Source organism: Coffea arabica, chromosome 3c (assembly GCF_036785885.1).
Source record: "Coffea arabica cultivar ET-39 chromosome 3c, Coffea Arabica ET-39 HiFi, whole genome shotgun sequence".
Classification (NCBI taxonomy): domain Eukaryota; kingdom Viridiplantae; phylum Streptophyta; class Magnoliopsida; order Gentianales; family Rubiaceae; genus Coffea; species Coffea arabica.
The window spans coordinates 29,050,328-29,064,541 of record NC_092314.1 but is presented as its reverse complement, the minus strand read 5'-3'; the positions used below and the strand labels follow the sequence as shown (position 1 = coordinate 29,064,541).

Below are 14,214 nucleotides of genomic sequence, written 5' to 3'. Positions count from 1 at the left end.
TGTCCAACCGATTTATCAATCTGGAAACATACTAGATTGTGTTCTACCAAATTAATTCGTACTCAAACTGTCCTTGTGCGAATTGAATTTCTGTTGTCAAACCTTGATACTCCATTCTAAATCCTGTGGCTCGTTGTATGCAGGTTGGTCTGCAATAGGGCACGGGTTGTATGACGTTGCTTATGCATCCACTTTAGCTCCCCTCGAATTTTCTTCAAAAGTAATTCTCCTTTTGAATCCTTTTGACTTCCTTTTGCATATAATTCAAAATAGATGGTAAGACGTGCAACTGCATAGTAGGTGCGATAAATTTTTGCTACGACACTATGACTCAAACATGATTCCAAATTAACGAGTATTAGCTTGATCTCAATTCAGTTGGATCATTGTTGGGACTAAACTATTAATGATACGAATGTAAATAGATTCAACCGGGTCAAACTTGTGTGTTGACATGCTAGTTCAATAACTAAAAAAAAAGTATTTCTTAATAATTCAATATCGCAGAAGGCACGAGTAATTCACGAAAAAAAACTATTTATTCTCAAAGCAAAATAATGACATGACGACCGCTACGTATTCTAGTGCTACTACTCAATTGGTACAGCTCTTTTTTCCAATGAGTCATCCAAACTCTCTAGATTCATACTTTCATCTCTCTAGCCAATTGTTCTTACTTCGCAAACTTACGCAGCACACAAACTTTACTTTGCATTTAATTCTACACATCCACGATGAAGGCGTGACAAGATAATGGACTACGTCCCGATTGAGGTTTTCTAACACAAATATGATCACATGACTCGTTGCCAGCACTTTAGTACCTACCATAAGCTCTGTATAACATGACATGACTCATTGCTAACCTTGTTCACGAGTACCTATCATACATGGAAGTTATGTGATAATATACATTTGCTTTTTGAAAGTTTACATCACATAGTGCAGTGGAAACTGTCAATCACATAGGCTTTAATTAGCACCAATATATGAAGTATATTAGAGTTGTACGAATTTGAAATTCTTCTCAGCCAAAATTTCAACCAATCCCATGAGAAAAGTGCACCAAACAAGACTTAATGGTTTGTCTACCGTTTCTGAGATTGTCTACAATTGCACCAAACAAGACTTAATAGCCAAGCTGGGAACCTTGCTGTGTGGCAAGATCTAGGCCACCTGTTGTTACATATAAGTTATGTGCCCAAATCTAGGCCATGGCATCTTCGGTAGCAATTACAGGGGTGCAACTGCAGGTCCTCAAAACCTGTAAGTACTAGCTGCAGAGGTCTCGAGAAAGTAGTGGGCAAAATATCAGGGTAGGATCTACAAAATGTCATGAAAACTTGGGATGGAATGAAAGGAATAAAAGTTTCGAAGAGATGTAGGCAGGAAAGACTTACGAACAGTCATCTGTTAACATGTTCCAGCATGGAATGGGAACAACTTTGCAGATTTGGCTAATCAATGCTATGAATAGTTTGGAAAGATTATATGTACAGACAATAGCTACAATCTTCAATGCTCAGTTGTAGACTCTACATCTCAAAAGATAAACAAATAAAAAAAAAAGGATACCTAAAATGAGATTTGAGCAATAAAAAGAAAAAATATTAGAGCAATTTACACAATAAAGCAATAGAGAAAAAAAGAGAGATTAATCAGGCATCAAACAAATAATTTTCTTTTCCCTTTCTTTCCAAAAAAAGTAATCTAAGCATGTGCAATCTATAATGCAGTTAATGTTTTTTTAGCAGTCTAGTTTGTTTAGATTTTTCACTACCAATTCAGTTTTTCTTGATAATTGATTAATATGTTCTTCAACCTCCCTCATGAATAACATCAATTGCTCCTGATACATGGTACACAACCGTCTCTTATTTCGAAGCTCGGATGTTAGCTCCTGAATCTTCTTGTCCTTATCATCCTACAAAATGAATAGAAAAATACTAAATGATAAGATGTTGAATTTGTTAAACAGTATACTCGCATCCTAGTTCACAGAAAATAAAAAGGATAATCGAAATCATTTATGCATTTGGGAATACCAACAGGACTGGATTAGTTATGTCAATAGCAGTTCATCATCTAAAAGGGCAGAGTTGTACTTCACAAAATATTGTTTTGATCTTTTGGCACACAGATGATGAAGTGATGAATACTCAGTGTAAAAGTCCGGTTCAAGTAAGATAGTAATTCAACACCTTTTCAGTCAGTTTACAGTAGTTTTAGGACATGTTCCAAGTCTTCAAGCATGTTCTCTGTTCAACCAACAGTTCTACCAATATTGAATACTCTCACAGAGGGAATACCATTCAAACTCACAACACAATCAACATCTATGCCTATACCATTCCAAGTCTTCTGTGAATTGAAGTTATGATAGCAGTTAATTTTCACTGCCCATTGATTCTGTCAAAATGAGTTCATGGAACAGTCCTCTTTCTTCTCTCCCTCGCTGATGACTTGCATGAAAACAAATTACACTGAAGTTCATTTTTCCATGAGCATGTTACTTGGATCCTGATGCAGTCATCATTTGAACAGTTTTAGCTATCTTGCATATGTTTGAATACTTGTTCCAGATCCTAGTATTGCCCATTTATTTTCGTTCTTTTGTGAGAACAACTAATTGCATCTTGTAAAGCTTTAAAACTTGCTTCCCTGACGACTACATAAAAAAGTCCTAGGCTTATACAAGTGCTAAACATGAAGGTCCAACAGGGACTTAATAACTATTATTTTCTAAATTCTCTGAAGTTCCAGAAGTTGCATCTATGGGCAGCAAAGACGAAATAATAAAGTAAATATAGATAAGAAACAGTGAAGAAAAATGCAAAGTTTCATTACTACAACATAAAACCAAACAGAAAGACCCTGGATGTGCTATCGTACCCAACTTTAACTGAATACAAGCAGGGCAGAAACTAAATTGGGAAACGGTACTCCATATCATGGATTAGACAATATATTGAATACCAACCATAGCATTTACAAACTCCCAACAAGAAGATTACGAGTAAAGATACCTATTCTTTACAAATCTTGTTACAACTCAATTACCAGATTGGTCAAGTTCAACTACATTGCCTTCCCAATTGTTTTTAGCTGGGCCTCAGCTTATGTCCAACTTTATGCACAGATCAAATGAACATAAATGGTCCTCTGAATTGAATTCTATGGTACCCACAAGGGTGATTCAATGCATCTACGATCTAAGACCTGAAAATATGCATGTAAACCCCAACTTAGCTAACATATTCATCTAAATATCTTATGCATCCTCAGTCAAGTTTATTACCAGTAAAACCCCTCAGAATTTTCAGTCTTTCAACCTGTTGCCCTCTGCTTATCTCTCACCCCCAAAAGGAAAAAGAAGGGGGGGGGGGAGGAATAGACATTGTCTCCACCATCAAATGCATTTTAATGTCTGTAGTCTATAATAAGATCATTTGCTCATGACCTTCAAATTCTAAAGTGAGTGCCTCACCTAATTTTGTTTCTGTTAAAGGAACTTTTCTATTTTCCCTAAAACACTTATTTGGTTAGAATGAGCAACCCTACTTCACTCTTTTGGCAAAGATATGCCTCTGACAGACTTTTGAAATACTAATGTTATCCATAAACAGTGAAAAATTCCCATGTGGTAATAGTATTCCTTTTTTTTTTTTGTCTTTTTTTTGGTATCCAAAATACTAGATTATGTACACATAACATGGTTAAATAGCTTAAGTCTGTCATAATTTCACTCTAGAAAAATATAGATCCATCCTAATAGTACATTCTGGCCCTTCCATTTTATTTCTTCACATACACATGTTCATCATATCTGCAATTTCTAAAATGCTAGAGAGTCTGAATCATTCTACATATATATATATATATATATATGTATATACTTTTAAATTAAATAACTTTTAGAAGGACACGAGCTTAATTGTCAGTCTAAATTATAAGAATAGGTCATATTACCTAGATCAAAGGTAATAAATAACAAACATGTCAGCTATGCTATGCATTAAAATTTCCATTGGCAAAGAAATTGATCTGAAGAGCAAAAAAACCATAAATATGTCATCTCTAAAATCTTTGACAGCTCTCTCCCAGTCCTATTTAGGATCACTCCCATCATACATAAGCATAATGACAGACTTTACGACTTATTCTGTACTTTCAGTCTGTATGACAGTTTCACGTGGTATTATGCTTTTAGTCATTGAAACATTGCTCATCTCCAAGCACCTTTTATATTTATTATTATTTACCTTTTCCTTTAATTAATTTCATCATGCTTAAAAAATAACCAGTCAGTGTGTGAGAAAGGAAAAGGTGGAAAAATAAGCTTCACTATAGTTTCAAAGAAGTACTCACCATGCAATAGCTAACTTCTCTTGGGAAAATTACAAGTGGATGACTGTGATCCCTCAAAAATCTAGTGACCACCCAATTTCCAGATTTGTCAGACTTTACAGTCATCATAGCCTGACACCTTGCTCCTAAGCCTGGATGCTGGTTTACAACAAGTCGAAGTGGATTGTACTTATTAGCACAAAAGTCTCCCTCATTACATCCAGAATGATGGGCAATAGAACTTCCCTCCATCACTGATGGACAGCTCAACATTACATCCATGACAAATCCTACATCCCTTGCATATTCACCATAAAATGCCCTTGCAGCATCCTCAGTTTCAAACATCATACCTTCATGCGGTTCTTTAATTGAGTTTTCATGTCCAATTGACTCGCTTCCAGAACATTCTATAGAGCAAGTGACATTGTTAAGACCTGCTAAAAGATAATATAATGAATTCATACTTTAGGACCCATCAAACAATCTTTCCAAGGGGAACAAGAGAGCGAAAAGTAACTAATTCTAAACAGTGAAAGTTATTAATCTTCCTTTTGTGGAGTTTTTCCCTAATCCATATAATCCAGTATTTCAAAAAAATATATAAAGGAAAACATGCTTTCAGGGCTTCGTCTTTTGTGCAAGCAGGTAAAGTTTGTAAAAGACATTTCTCAAGCACACTATTTCTGCACTCATCTAGTCCCTAATTGAAATCATTACTTCAGAATGGTATACCAGCTGTCCCATTGATACATGTTCCTGTTTGGAACAGCCCAATATGTTTGCCATTTTAACTCCTTTTTCCAATACCATCCTGATTATTCATTACCTCATGTGGTACATTGAATTTCAAACATTTATGGAAGCACTACACCACCAATCAAGACACTACTGTTAAAAAGTAGGATCCCGCAAAATGACTATCAATTTGGGACAGACGGATTAATCTAGTGACATCTTAAATTTCTGGCAAACCAACCTTTTCGAGCTACAAATGACACATCAAACTCCAACTCCGTACATTTAGACATTCTATCATGTTAAAGCACTAAATCAAAGGGAAGTAAGTGCATCACTATAAACACATGAAAAGAGCCAAGAAGGAGAAAAGGGAAGGAAATGAGACAAAAAGCACTAAATAATACCTCCCCATCTTTCCCTGCAAGAAAAACCTTCCCTCTGCCACCAAACATCTGAATGCAATCTCCCTAACCAAATGCAAACTCCCCTAACAGCCTTTATTCAAGCACCCTTGAACCACAGCCCTAACTACCTAAAATAAGCAAGAACGGTACTACCACCAGTCCAGTGGCCCAGATGAAGCAACATAAGGAATTTTGGCATTCTAGAATTTGTATATCTTTTAATGGAATTTTTTTTCCAGTATCTTTTGCTGAAACAGATTTTATGACAGTATGCCCATATTCTTTTTGTTGCACGTGAATGCTCAAAGATTCTGATATAGGAAATAGTGATGAATAAATCAGGAGATAGCTGAACAGGAAACCCATTGTGAGAAGAGTTTGTCAAAAGGTTAACCTCAAACATAAAAAATGTCAAATGCCAGCCAGGGATGTAACCAAACCATTCAATAAGTTGTGAATGGCAACATCAGAAGTGGGAGAACAGCAGCAACAAGCTGCCTCTTCTTTGCTTTTTCTTTCAGTTTCCCTCCAGGTTCTCCTAAGAGTAGAGATTAATGCTCCTAAACTTGACTATAAACACTCGATTTAACTGCATGAACTGACAGAATCATTCCGAGTCAATGCTTTCAAGAGGGTCTTTATTTTCATACTTTTTTAGCAACACTTTTATGAGTTAAATGGCCTATTGGTACAAGAATAGATTAATCACTAAGCTTTACAGAAGCAGTTTAGACCTTTCATTCTATTCCTAATAATTTTACTTGCAGTTGAATACTTTTTACAAGATTCTCAAATGTCACAGTTTCTTGCAAAAATTTTTGGATCTAGAGAAGGGTTGGTTACGGAAAAAGAACTTTTGTATCAAAAGAGAGCTAGTGTCTTTAGCATAGAAATAAAATCCCATTGTCATCACAATGAATGTGCAATAAAATTTTGGAAGAGATAATTCTCATCATACAATGAACAGATATCAATATTGTTCACCAGTTCGTAATAGATGCCAAATGTGGCGATGATTTCTCATGGTTTTGCCGTTGGGCTACCTGTAACTTTCTTAATAAGCCACGCATATCTACTTCACCAAACTTCACAAAGACATGCATACATTGCCTTAAAAGTATATAAATGCCAGATAGAACATTGTTCATCTAGTTCTGAGGGGAAAAAGCGATAAAATAAAAACAAATGTTTTCAGAAAATAGAATCTTTGTTGATACTAAGACTATGCATACCAGCTTCCAGAATGAACACATGACTAGCTTAATTTTTCACATCAAATAGACAATTAAAAGTTGATGAAATAAGGGATAGTTTCGAATCAAAATGCTGAAATAAGCTTTAATCAGGGTAAAGTAGCACCAACTTATGAATGTCAGGTAATTTCAGTATCTACAAGGAATATTCTCATATCTGACCACCAAAGAAAAGTGAGAAGTAGAGAGGTGGACTGCAATTATAGTGAAGATATTTTTAAAAAAATATGGAAATGCCAAAGCAGATATTTACCAAGCTTCATCGACTGTGAAGCAGTGCTGCCTTTTGCATCTGAAACTGACCGTGCAGATCTCAACAAATGCCTCTCATAGGGCTCAGCCATTTTATGGTTATGCTCCTTCACAAATTTCGTAACCTTCCACTGGCCACCCTCATCACATGTGAAACAAATCATGGCTTTACATCCTGTTCGAGCATCCAATTTGTTGTGGGTTGCTACACTTATATCTTCATTCACACACCCTTCCTTGGAACAGTAGTATGATTTTGATCTTATTCTTTTGGTCCCAGGAAAGTAATACTGCTTTCCTTTCCTAACACTGAAACCCATTACATGTGCATAGTCACAGTACACCTTGTAGGCCTCTTCTTCATTTTGAACTACTTGTTCCACCAATATCTTTTCTAGATCGTCAACACCAGTATTAGATGAACACTCGCACGCTTCAGCTTCTCCTTCTGCACCATTACAGCGCAGACACATTACATCCTCTTCATCGCTGTCAAGATCGATGACATCTTCAGGCTTTTCGACTTCACAACAAGGGCTTGACATATCTGCCAAGTTTTTACAATTAAATGCCTGATAATCAGTTAAAGGACGCCAGAACAAAATCATATACCGTTTCCCATAATCAAGATTCAAGGATTTCATAAAACTAAATTGATACAGCCAAGCAATGAAATCCCTCACTACTTGCAATTTTAACGTAGTTCATGTAAAATATCAAAGAAATAGTACGGTAGTTTGTGATTTTCTGTTCGTGATTTTCCATAATTTAACAGACTAAATAACTGTAAAACTAAAGGAACTCTATCCTCCATTTGATATTCTTTTTCTTCTTCTTCCAGTCAAATAAGAATGGACCTACAACTTCAATTCTTTATGTATTCTTGTTTCTAATTCAATAGTTCTACAGAACTAAAACACAAAGTTCTAACTTTGTTCATAAACAAATAACAGATTCATGTAGAAAGCATCTCTTGCACCAAATTCAGAGAGTCTCTCCAACTTTATTAATATCACCATGAAGATTTTCATTGCATATTACCCGAAAGAACAGTTGCCATCAAGTAACAGTATCAAAAGATGTATATGTACACTGTAGACCAATATTATGAAAACAAATCATTAAATTATTCACTACACAATCACGAATAAACCAGGTGGATATTATGCAGAGGTCAACTAAACCAAATAACTAGCAGTCAAAACTTGTATGATGAAGGTGACGTTAAAAGTAAATCACTCCTTTTTCTTTAGGAAGATGGAAGCAAAGGGAACGCTAGACTATCTCACAGAACCATCTTCATAGGTGAAACTCAGAAACCTCAAATGTGACCCAAACAACAGAGTTTCTTCTACATGCCAGCAAGTTACAGGAACCATAACCCCTTGAATCAGAGAATATCCTGTACAATTTTCTATTACATTTTTAAGTTCCTTCAATGCATAGAATTTAAGGAAACCTGCAAACTCCTAGGCTGCCAAATGCAGTGCTTGTTCAGATAATCTGCCAGTGTTTGGAACTAGCACCCATCTTTAGATATAGTTTCTTGTCATGAAGCATTATCAGAATCATCCTCGCCATAGATTCATAATATTTCATAACTTAGATACAGATGCTGAAAAATTTGAACTTATAGCGCCAAAAAAGATGACTTCCCATAACAAAACTGTACTCTGCCGTATGTCTTTGCATCAGATCTCTCAATTTCATTCACTTGGACCCTAACAAGATACAACATTCATTTTACAGCTTCATGGTGCTTCAAATTTTTAGAGGTGACAAAATTTAAGCACCTCATACAAACTACCAATCAAAACAAAAGGAAGCAAATAACGCCAAATTCAAAAACAACAATCTGAAACAAGTTAAGCATAATAAATGCGCACCCGACAACTTGGGCTGCATTCCACCATAATTCGAAGTTAAAGCTGCTCGAGCCGATCTCAAAAGCGGCCTCTCACAAACCTCGGCCATCTCATGATTATGCTCCTTGACAAACTTTCCTACTTTCCACTCCCCCTTGTTACAGACAAAATAAATCATAGCCTTACAACCAGTCCTAGTCTCCAATTTATTATTATTACAACTATTACTACCACCATTTCCACCCTCCCTCTCACTAATAGCCAACCCCTCTTTCGAACAACAATACATTTTTGCCCTAACCCTTTTAGTACCCTCGAAGTAATACTGTTTCCCTTTCCTAACACTAAATCCCATAGCAAAAGCATAATCGCAATATAATTTATAGGCTTCTTCTTCACAGTTCAAAACTTTTTCAGATAATAAATTTTCTAATGCTTCAATGTACGATTTACGCTTGTAATTAATCGCTTCTTCTCCACAACAACCGAAGCATACAACTTTTACTTCTTCTTCTTCCTCAGCACTATCAACCCTAACGGCATTACTGTCTTCAGATTTTCTACGTCTCTTTCTGGAATCTATCATTCCTGTGGAAATAATCAAAAACCAAATGCCCCAAACATACGTATGAATTTTCAGGAAATTACAGAGTAAATAAGTAGAATATTAGAACTTTTCCTGCAAAAATTTACCGGTGACCAGATGCGTCGCACAGCTGATGGGATTCCTCCGACCTATACACCTGTAGCACTATTGTAGGTTTCTGGGGGTGAAAAAGTTTGGGGAAATTTTGGGATAGAGGAAATACTACAAACAGTACCATTACATTTTTACATGTGCCATGAATAAATGACGGAGAATTTCAGAAATCTTCCCTAAGGTTTCTAACACTTGCAATAACATCTCTTAAGGTTTTTAAAATTATACTTATCTTCCCTGTCAGTGTTTTGAGGCCCATTGCGGATATAAGAAGGGGTGACTTTTTTTGTATGCCCTAAGACAATAAGGTACTTAAGAAACGAAATTTAAGGACTAAACAAGATTAGGTTAACAAACCTCTAAGTAACTAATAAAATGAGATTAACTTTAGCTTATTATCTGATTAAGGTAATATGCTTGAATTAACAAAAATTGCACCAATTCATGCTCTAAGATGGCCCCATTTGCTGATTGAGAATGTTGATAGGACAGGGGTCTTATATCATTTGCATAGAAAAGTTGGAGGGAAAAGTAAGAAAAATGGAGGGAAGGCTCTATTAGAGAATAAGTTCTGCTGATTTTGGTTAGCTTACTCCATCTTTAGCATCCACGGAAATAGAAGAAGAAAGAAGGCAAAATCTAAGACCAAATCTGAGAACTTCCGTATTCCAATTTCTATAGGTAAGTAATCATTTGTTGTCAGCTTAATCCACAAGTGATCATCTTAGTTGTTGTGTTATCAAATGAATGTATCTCGATCATAAGAGATACTGCTCCTATATATGAAATAGGCTAACTTATATAAGATTGACATACAACAAAGTATGACAAAATCAAGCATCTATTGTATTCATAACATGTCATGGATAATGTATAATATGCAATGGAGAATAGAGTCAATATATAAGTATGCTTGTTTGGTCTAGATGATGAATATTGTGTTTCTCTCCTATAAACTCTTGGGTTGAAACTACACTTGATGCTTTACGTCGTATGTGTTTTCATTTTTAGTATAATTTTGTAAATTTGTTGAGGTTAGGATAGAGTTGGTATGAAAGTTGATGACTAGTTCCCTTTTTATGTCAATTCGACCCAGAAGAACCTGTCTTGAAGAACCAAATCGATCAGCCAGCGGAAGGATCTATCTTCATTAGGTTATGAAATAATAACTACCTGATTAAATCTAAAGAGAACCTGTCTCTAGAAACCTAGTGAATTGGTTCTTGGTTCTTGGGTTGAAAGAACAAGATGATGCGATCAACTTTCCTTAAACGTCACAAGTATTCAAGCTAAATACTTGATACAATTCAAAAAGAAACTCACGTTCCATCAAAGAATTCCATAAGAGGAGAACAACTCACTTTTATTAATTCATCTCTCAAAAGTCTTTCAATAGAATAGAAGAAACTTATTTATAGTTAAAACCTAAACTACTAAGACTAATCCAATTGAACAAGAATTTAGTCACTTATTTCCCTAACTACTTTTAAACGGCTCAAATATGAGGATGACGCACAATGTGAGAATTTATTTTGTACACATTGTCATATTAAAGACAAAGTGTATAGCCTTATAATTGATGGTGGAAGTTGCGCTAACATCACGAGTTGGAGAAGTCAGGACTTTCGACCATCACTCATCCCAAACTATACCGTCTACAATGGTTGAATGAAATGGGTGATGTACGCGTTTATAGATAGGTACATACTGATGAGAACATAAAGATTTGGATTCCTTTCAAGTCCAAGAAAATTCATTTTACAAGTCTTCACATTCCAATGATGGTTGATAGTGCAATCGGGCTCGAGAATCATTGAAGATCCAACCCCGTGTCTTACTTATTTCTTGTTATCATTTATTTAATTGAGTTTTCAGCAATGTTAGTTGTTAATTAGAGTTAATTTGAGAGTTAAGTAAGTTGTTTGAATTAGGAAATAAAGTCTAAGGTCATGTTGACCATAGTTAAGCCAATTTGAGTTAGTTAGTTTCCTATTCTAGTTGAATTATAGCTTTAGAAAAGTAGTTAATTGCTTCCAAATTTGTTTAGGAAGTTGTGTCAAGTTTAGAAGTCAAGTCAAATAAGGAAACTTGTGTTGTTTCCAATTTAGATTAGGTTTTTGAGTCTTGTAAGGTTGTAAATAGCCAACTTTATTTAACTATTCAATAATATGATGTTGAAGATGAATTAATAAAAAGAGAGTTGTCTCTTTTTATGGAGTTCCTTGATGGAACATGAGTTTCTTCTTGAACTGTATCAAGTATTTAACTTGGATACTTGTGGTGTTCAAGACAAGATGATCACATCATTTTGTTCTTTCAAACCAATAACCAATTCACTAGGTTTTTAGAAACGGGTTCTCTTTAGCTCTAACAAGGTAGTTATTGTTCCGTAACCTAATCAAGATAGATCCTTCCGCTGCCTGATCGATTCGGTTCTTCAAGACAGATTCTTGTTGGATCGAGATCGTATCATCTGGTATTAGAGCGGGTACTGTTCATCCGCGGGTACTATTCATCGGAACACAAAAATCTGTTTGGGTGTTGTCTTTTTGTGTTTTCTATCCAAATTTGTTCTTGGGTCTGTTATACTTGTGTTTGGATTGTTAGGGTTTAAAAACAAAAAAAAAAGTCACGTACCTGATATTGTTTTGGTGTCCAAGTTGTTGGAATTTTCTTTTGAGTATTGTTGAAATTCTGTTTTGCCTATTTCTTGAGTATTGGTTATTGTTCTTACAAACCTTGGACCCCATAACATAATTTGGGGAAGTTCTTGAGTTTCTTAAACAAAATTCTTGAAGTTCTTGGACCACCAAGTCTTGTTTTTAAAGTTCTTGAACAATAAATCAAGAACTAGGGGTTTCTTGGAATTTGCATAACCTTTCATCCGTTTCTTGAACTTGTTGGTGTGACCTGAATTTGTGTTCCTTAAAAACCCAAAGAAAAAAAATCAAAACAAAAAAAATGAAAAAAAAGAAAGAAAATAAGGAATCGGCTCTCACACAAAGGAAATCAGGTTTCCAAATCTTGAGTTTCCAATTTTTGATTGGTTTCCAAAAACTTGAGTTTCCAAATCTTGATTAGTTTCCCAAAACTTGAGTTTCCAAATCTTGATTGAATTCCAACGACCCCAACCGACCTAATCAACCCCAAACACACCTAAATTAGTTTCCAAAACCAAACCTAAACTGCCACAAACACCTTAGCCAAACCGCCTTTGAATACTTGAGTTTCTAAAGTCGGTTAAGCTAGTTTTTGCAAACCGATTTGACTGAAATTTGAGGACTAGTTCTTACATTATTTGAGCACCCCAAAAGCACCATTTACCCTCCAAAATACTGACCAGAACTCGGCAAAAATAGCAGCTCAAAATTTCAGTTTTCGGGTAGAAGTCTTTCTAGGATTCCAAATTTCAGCTTTTGAGTTTTGCGTCGTGTCCAGTGTCGATCATCTTAGGGTTGTTTTCCTACATTATTTGAGTCATGAAACATCATCTCAAGTGTGTCATAAACCTAAATTTGTTCCAGTCTTGCTTCATTCTTGTTTGGTTCAAGATTGATCATTGACATTGAAGCTTCTTGGAGGAAATTTTCTGATTTCTTCAAGAGAAGCAAACAAAGGCCAGTAAGAATTATTTGTGAGATCATTAGAGTGAGTAATTTTTGAGTGATGCACGAGTGTTGGGTGTAAACACCTAAGCGAGTGTGAAAGGAAATATATCTTTGATTCTTTGCTAACTCATTTTGCAGGTTACCTTAGCATGGATTCTCACCCATTTGACAATAAACTTAACATGGAGGCCTTGTAGAGTGAGTTCCAATGAAGGCTGGACATCTCCCTTGAATCCGTCGATGAACAAATAGACCAACTTGAGAACTGATGCGACTGCCGAAGTGAAGATCCGAGCTGGGCTGTGGCCTGGGGAGCGAGCTGGTGAGGCGTCCGACCTGTATGTGAACGAGCTGCGGGGCTAATTCCCCTGGAGCAACTCCGACGATCAAGTCAGAAGAGATTCGGAAATAAAAGCAATATACTCTTTGCGATATGAATGGCGTACCTTGTGTTTTCCCCCACGCGTGGTATTTATAGAGTCATAGTGTAGACACCAAATTTTAGCTCAAGTTCATTTACTCTTTGTTTCTTAGTTTTTGTTTTTGTCATGTTTGTTTTATTCATTTTTAGTTTTTTTTAGTTTTCATGTCATTATTTTATTTTAAACTTTTAGGATGGAATTTCTCAAAAGAAAAAGAAAACAATGGAAAAATCATGAAAAAAGAGAAAAAGGGAAAATTGGTCACAAAAATACGTTCAAATTCAATCTTTTGGCACTTTAGTTATTTTTATTAAGTTATTTTGAGAAAAGAAAAGAAAAAAGGAAAAAGGGGAAAAATGGAGAAAATTTGAAAAATGGACATTTTTGTTGTTTTTATTTATTTATTTATTTGTTTTCATTCTTATTATTGTTACATGATTTTGTCATTTTGTTATTATTATTATTATTATTATTATTTATATTCTGTATTTATTAAGTTAAAAAAAAAAAAAAACTAAAACTAACGCTCAGCATGCAAGCTGCGTTTTTGCAGCAGCTTGCAAGTGAACTTTGGAGAGATCCTTAGTTGCAAATATAGCAGAAGATCCTGGAGTTTTAGGGT

The 14,214-nt window shown here is 35.3% G+C and overlaps 1 protein-coding gene across 3 annotated transcripts; it reads right to left on the bottom strand.

The window, feature by feature from the left end:
- Nucleotides 1-1,572: 1,572 nt before the first annotated feature.
- On the bottom strand, nucleotides 1,573-9,751 carry LOC113734912 (uncharacterized). Of its 3 annotated transcripts, none has more exons than XM_027261680.2 (5): nucleotides 9,556-9,751; nucleotides 8,884-9,450; nucleotides 6,999-7,544; nucleotides 4,369-4,787; nucleotides 1,573-1,924 (listed from the first exon to the last, which is right to left on the bottom strand). In XM_027261680.2, the coding sequence occupies exons 2-5, from the start codon at nucleotides 9,446-9,448 to the stop codon at nucleotides 1,748-1,750; spliced, it is 1,707 nt and encodes a 568-aa protein (XP_027117481.2). In that variant the 5' UTR covers nucleotides 9,449-9,450; nucleotides 9,556-9,751; the 3' UTR covers nucleotides 1,573-1,747. The 3 variants fall into 3 exon arrangements, with proteins under 3 accessions (XP_027117481.2, XP_027117483.2, XP_027117482.2); XM_027261682.2 differs by having other exon boundaries at nucleotides 4,369-4,757; XM_027261681.2 differs by having other exon boundaries at nucleotides 4,369-4,784; nucleotides 9,556-9,750.
- Between the last annotated feature and the right edge of the window lie 4,463 nt (nucleotides 9,752-14,214).

Excerpts from the sequence above, each read along its gene's own strand:
- LOC113734912 (XM_027261680.2), bottom strand. The coding sequence starts at position 9,448 with ATGATAGATTCCAGAAAGAGACGTAGAAAATCTGAAGACAGTAATGCC. Across the intron at positions 4,788-6,998 it reads TTCACAGTCGATGAAGCTTG|CAGGTCTTAACAATGTCACT; the intron begins GTAAATATCTGC and ends ATTATCTTTTAG. Across the intron at positions 1,925-4,368 it reads GAGAAGTTAGCTATTGCATG|GATGATAAGGACAAGAAGAT; the intron begins GTGAGTACTTCT and ends TTCATTTTGTAG.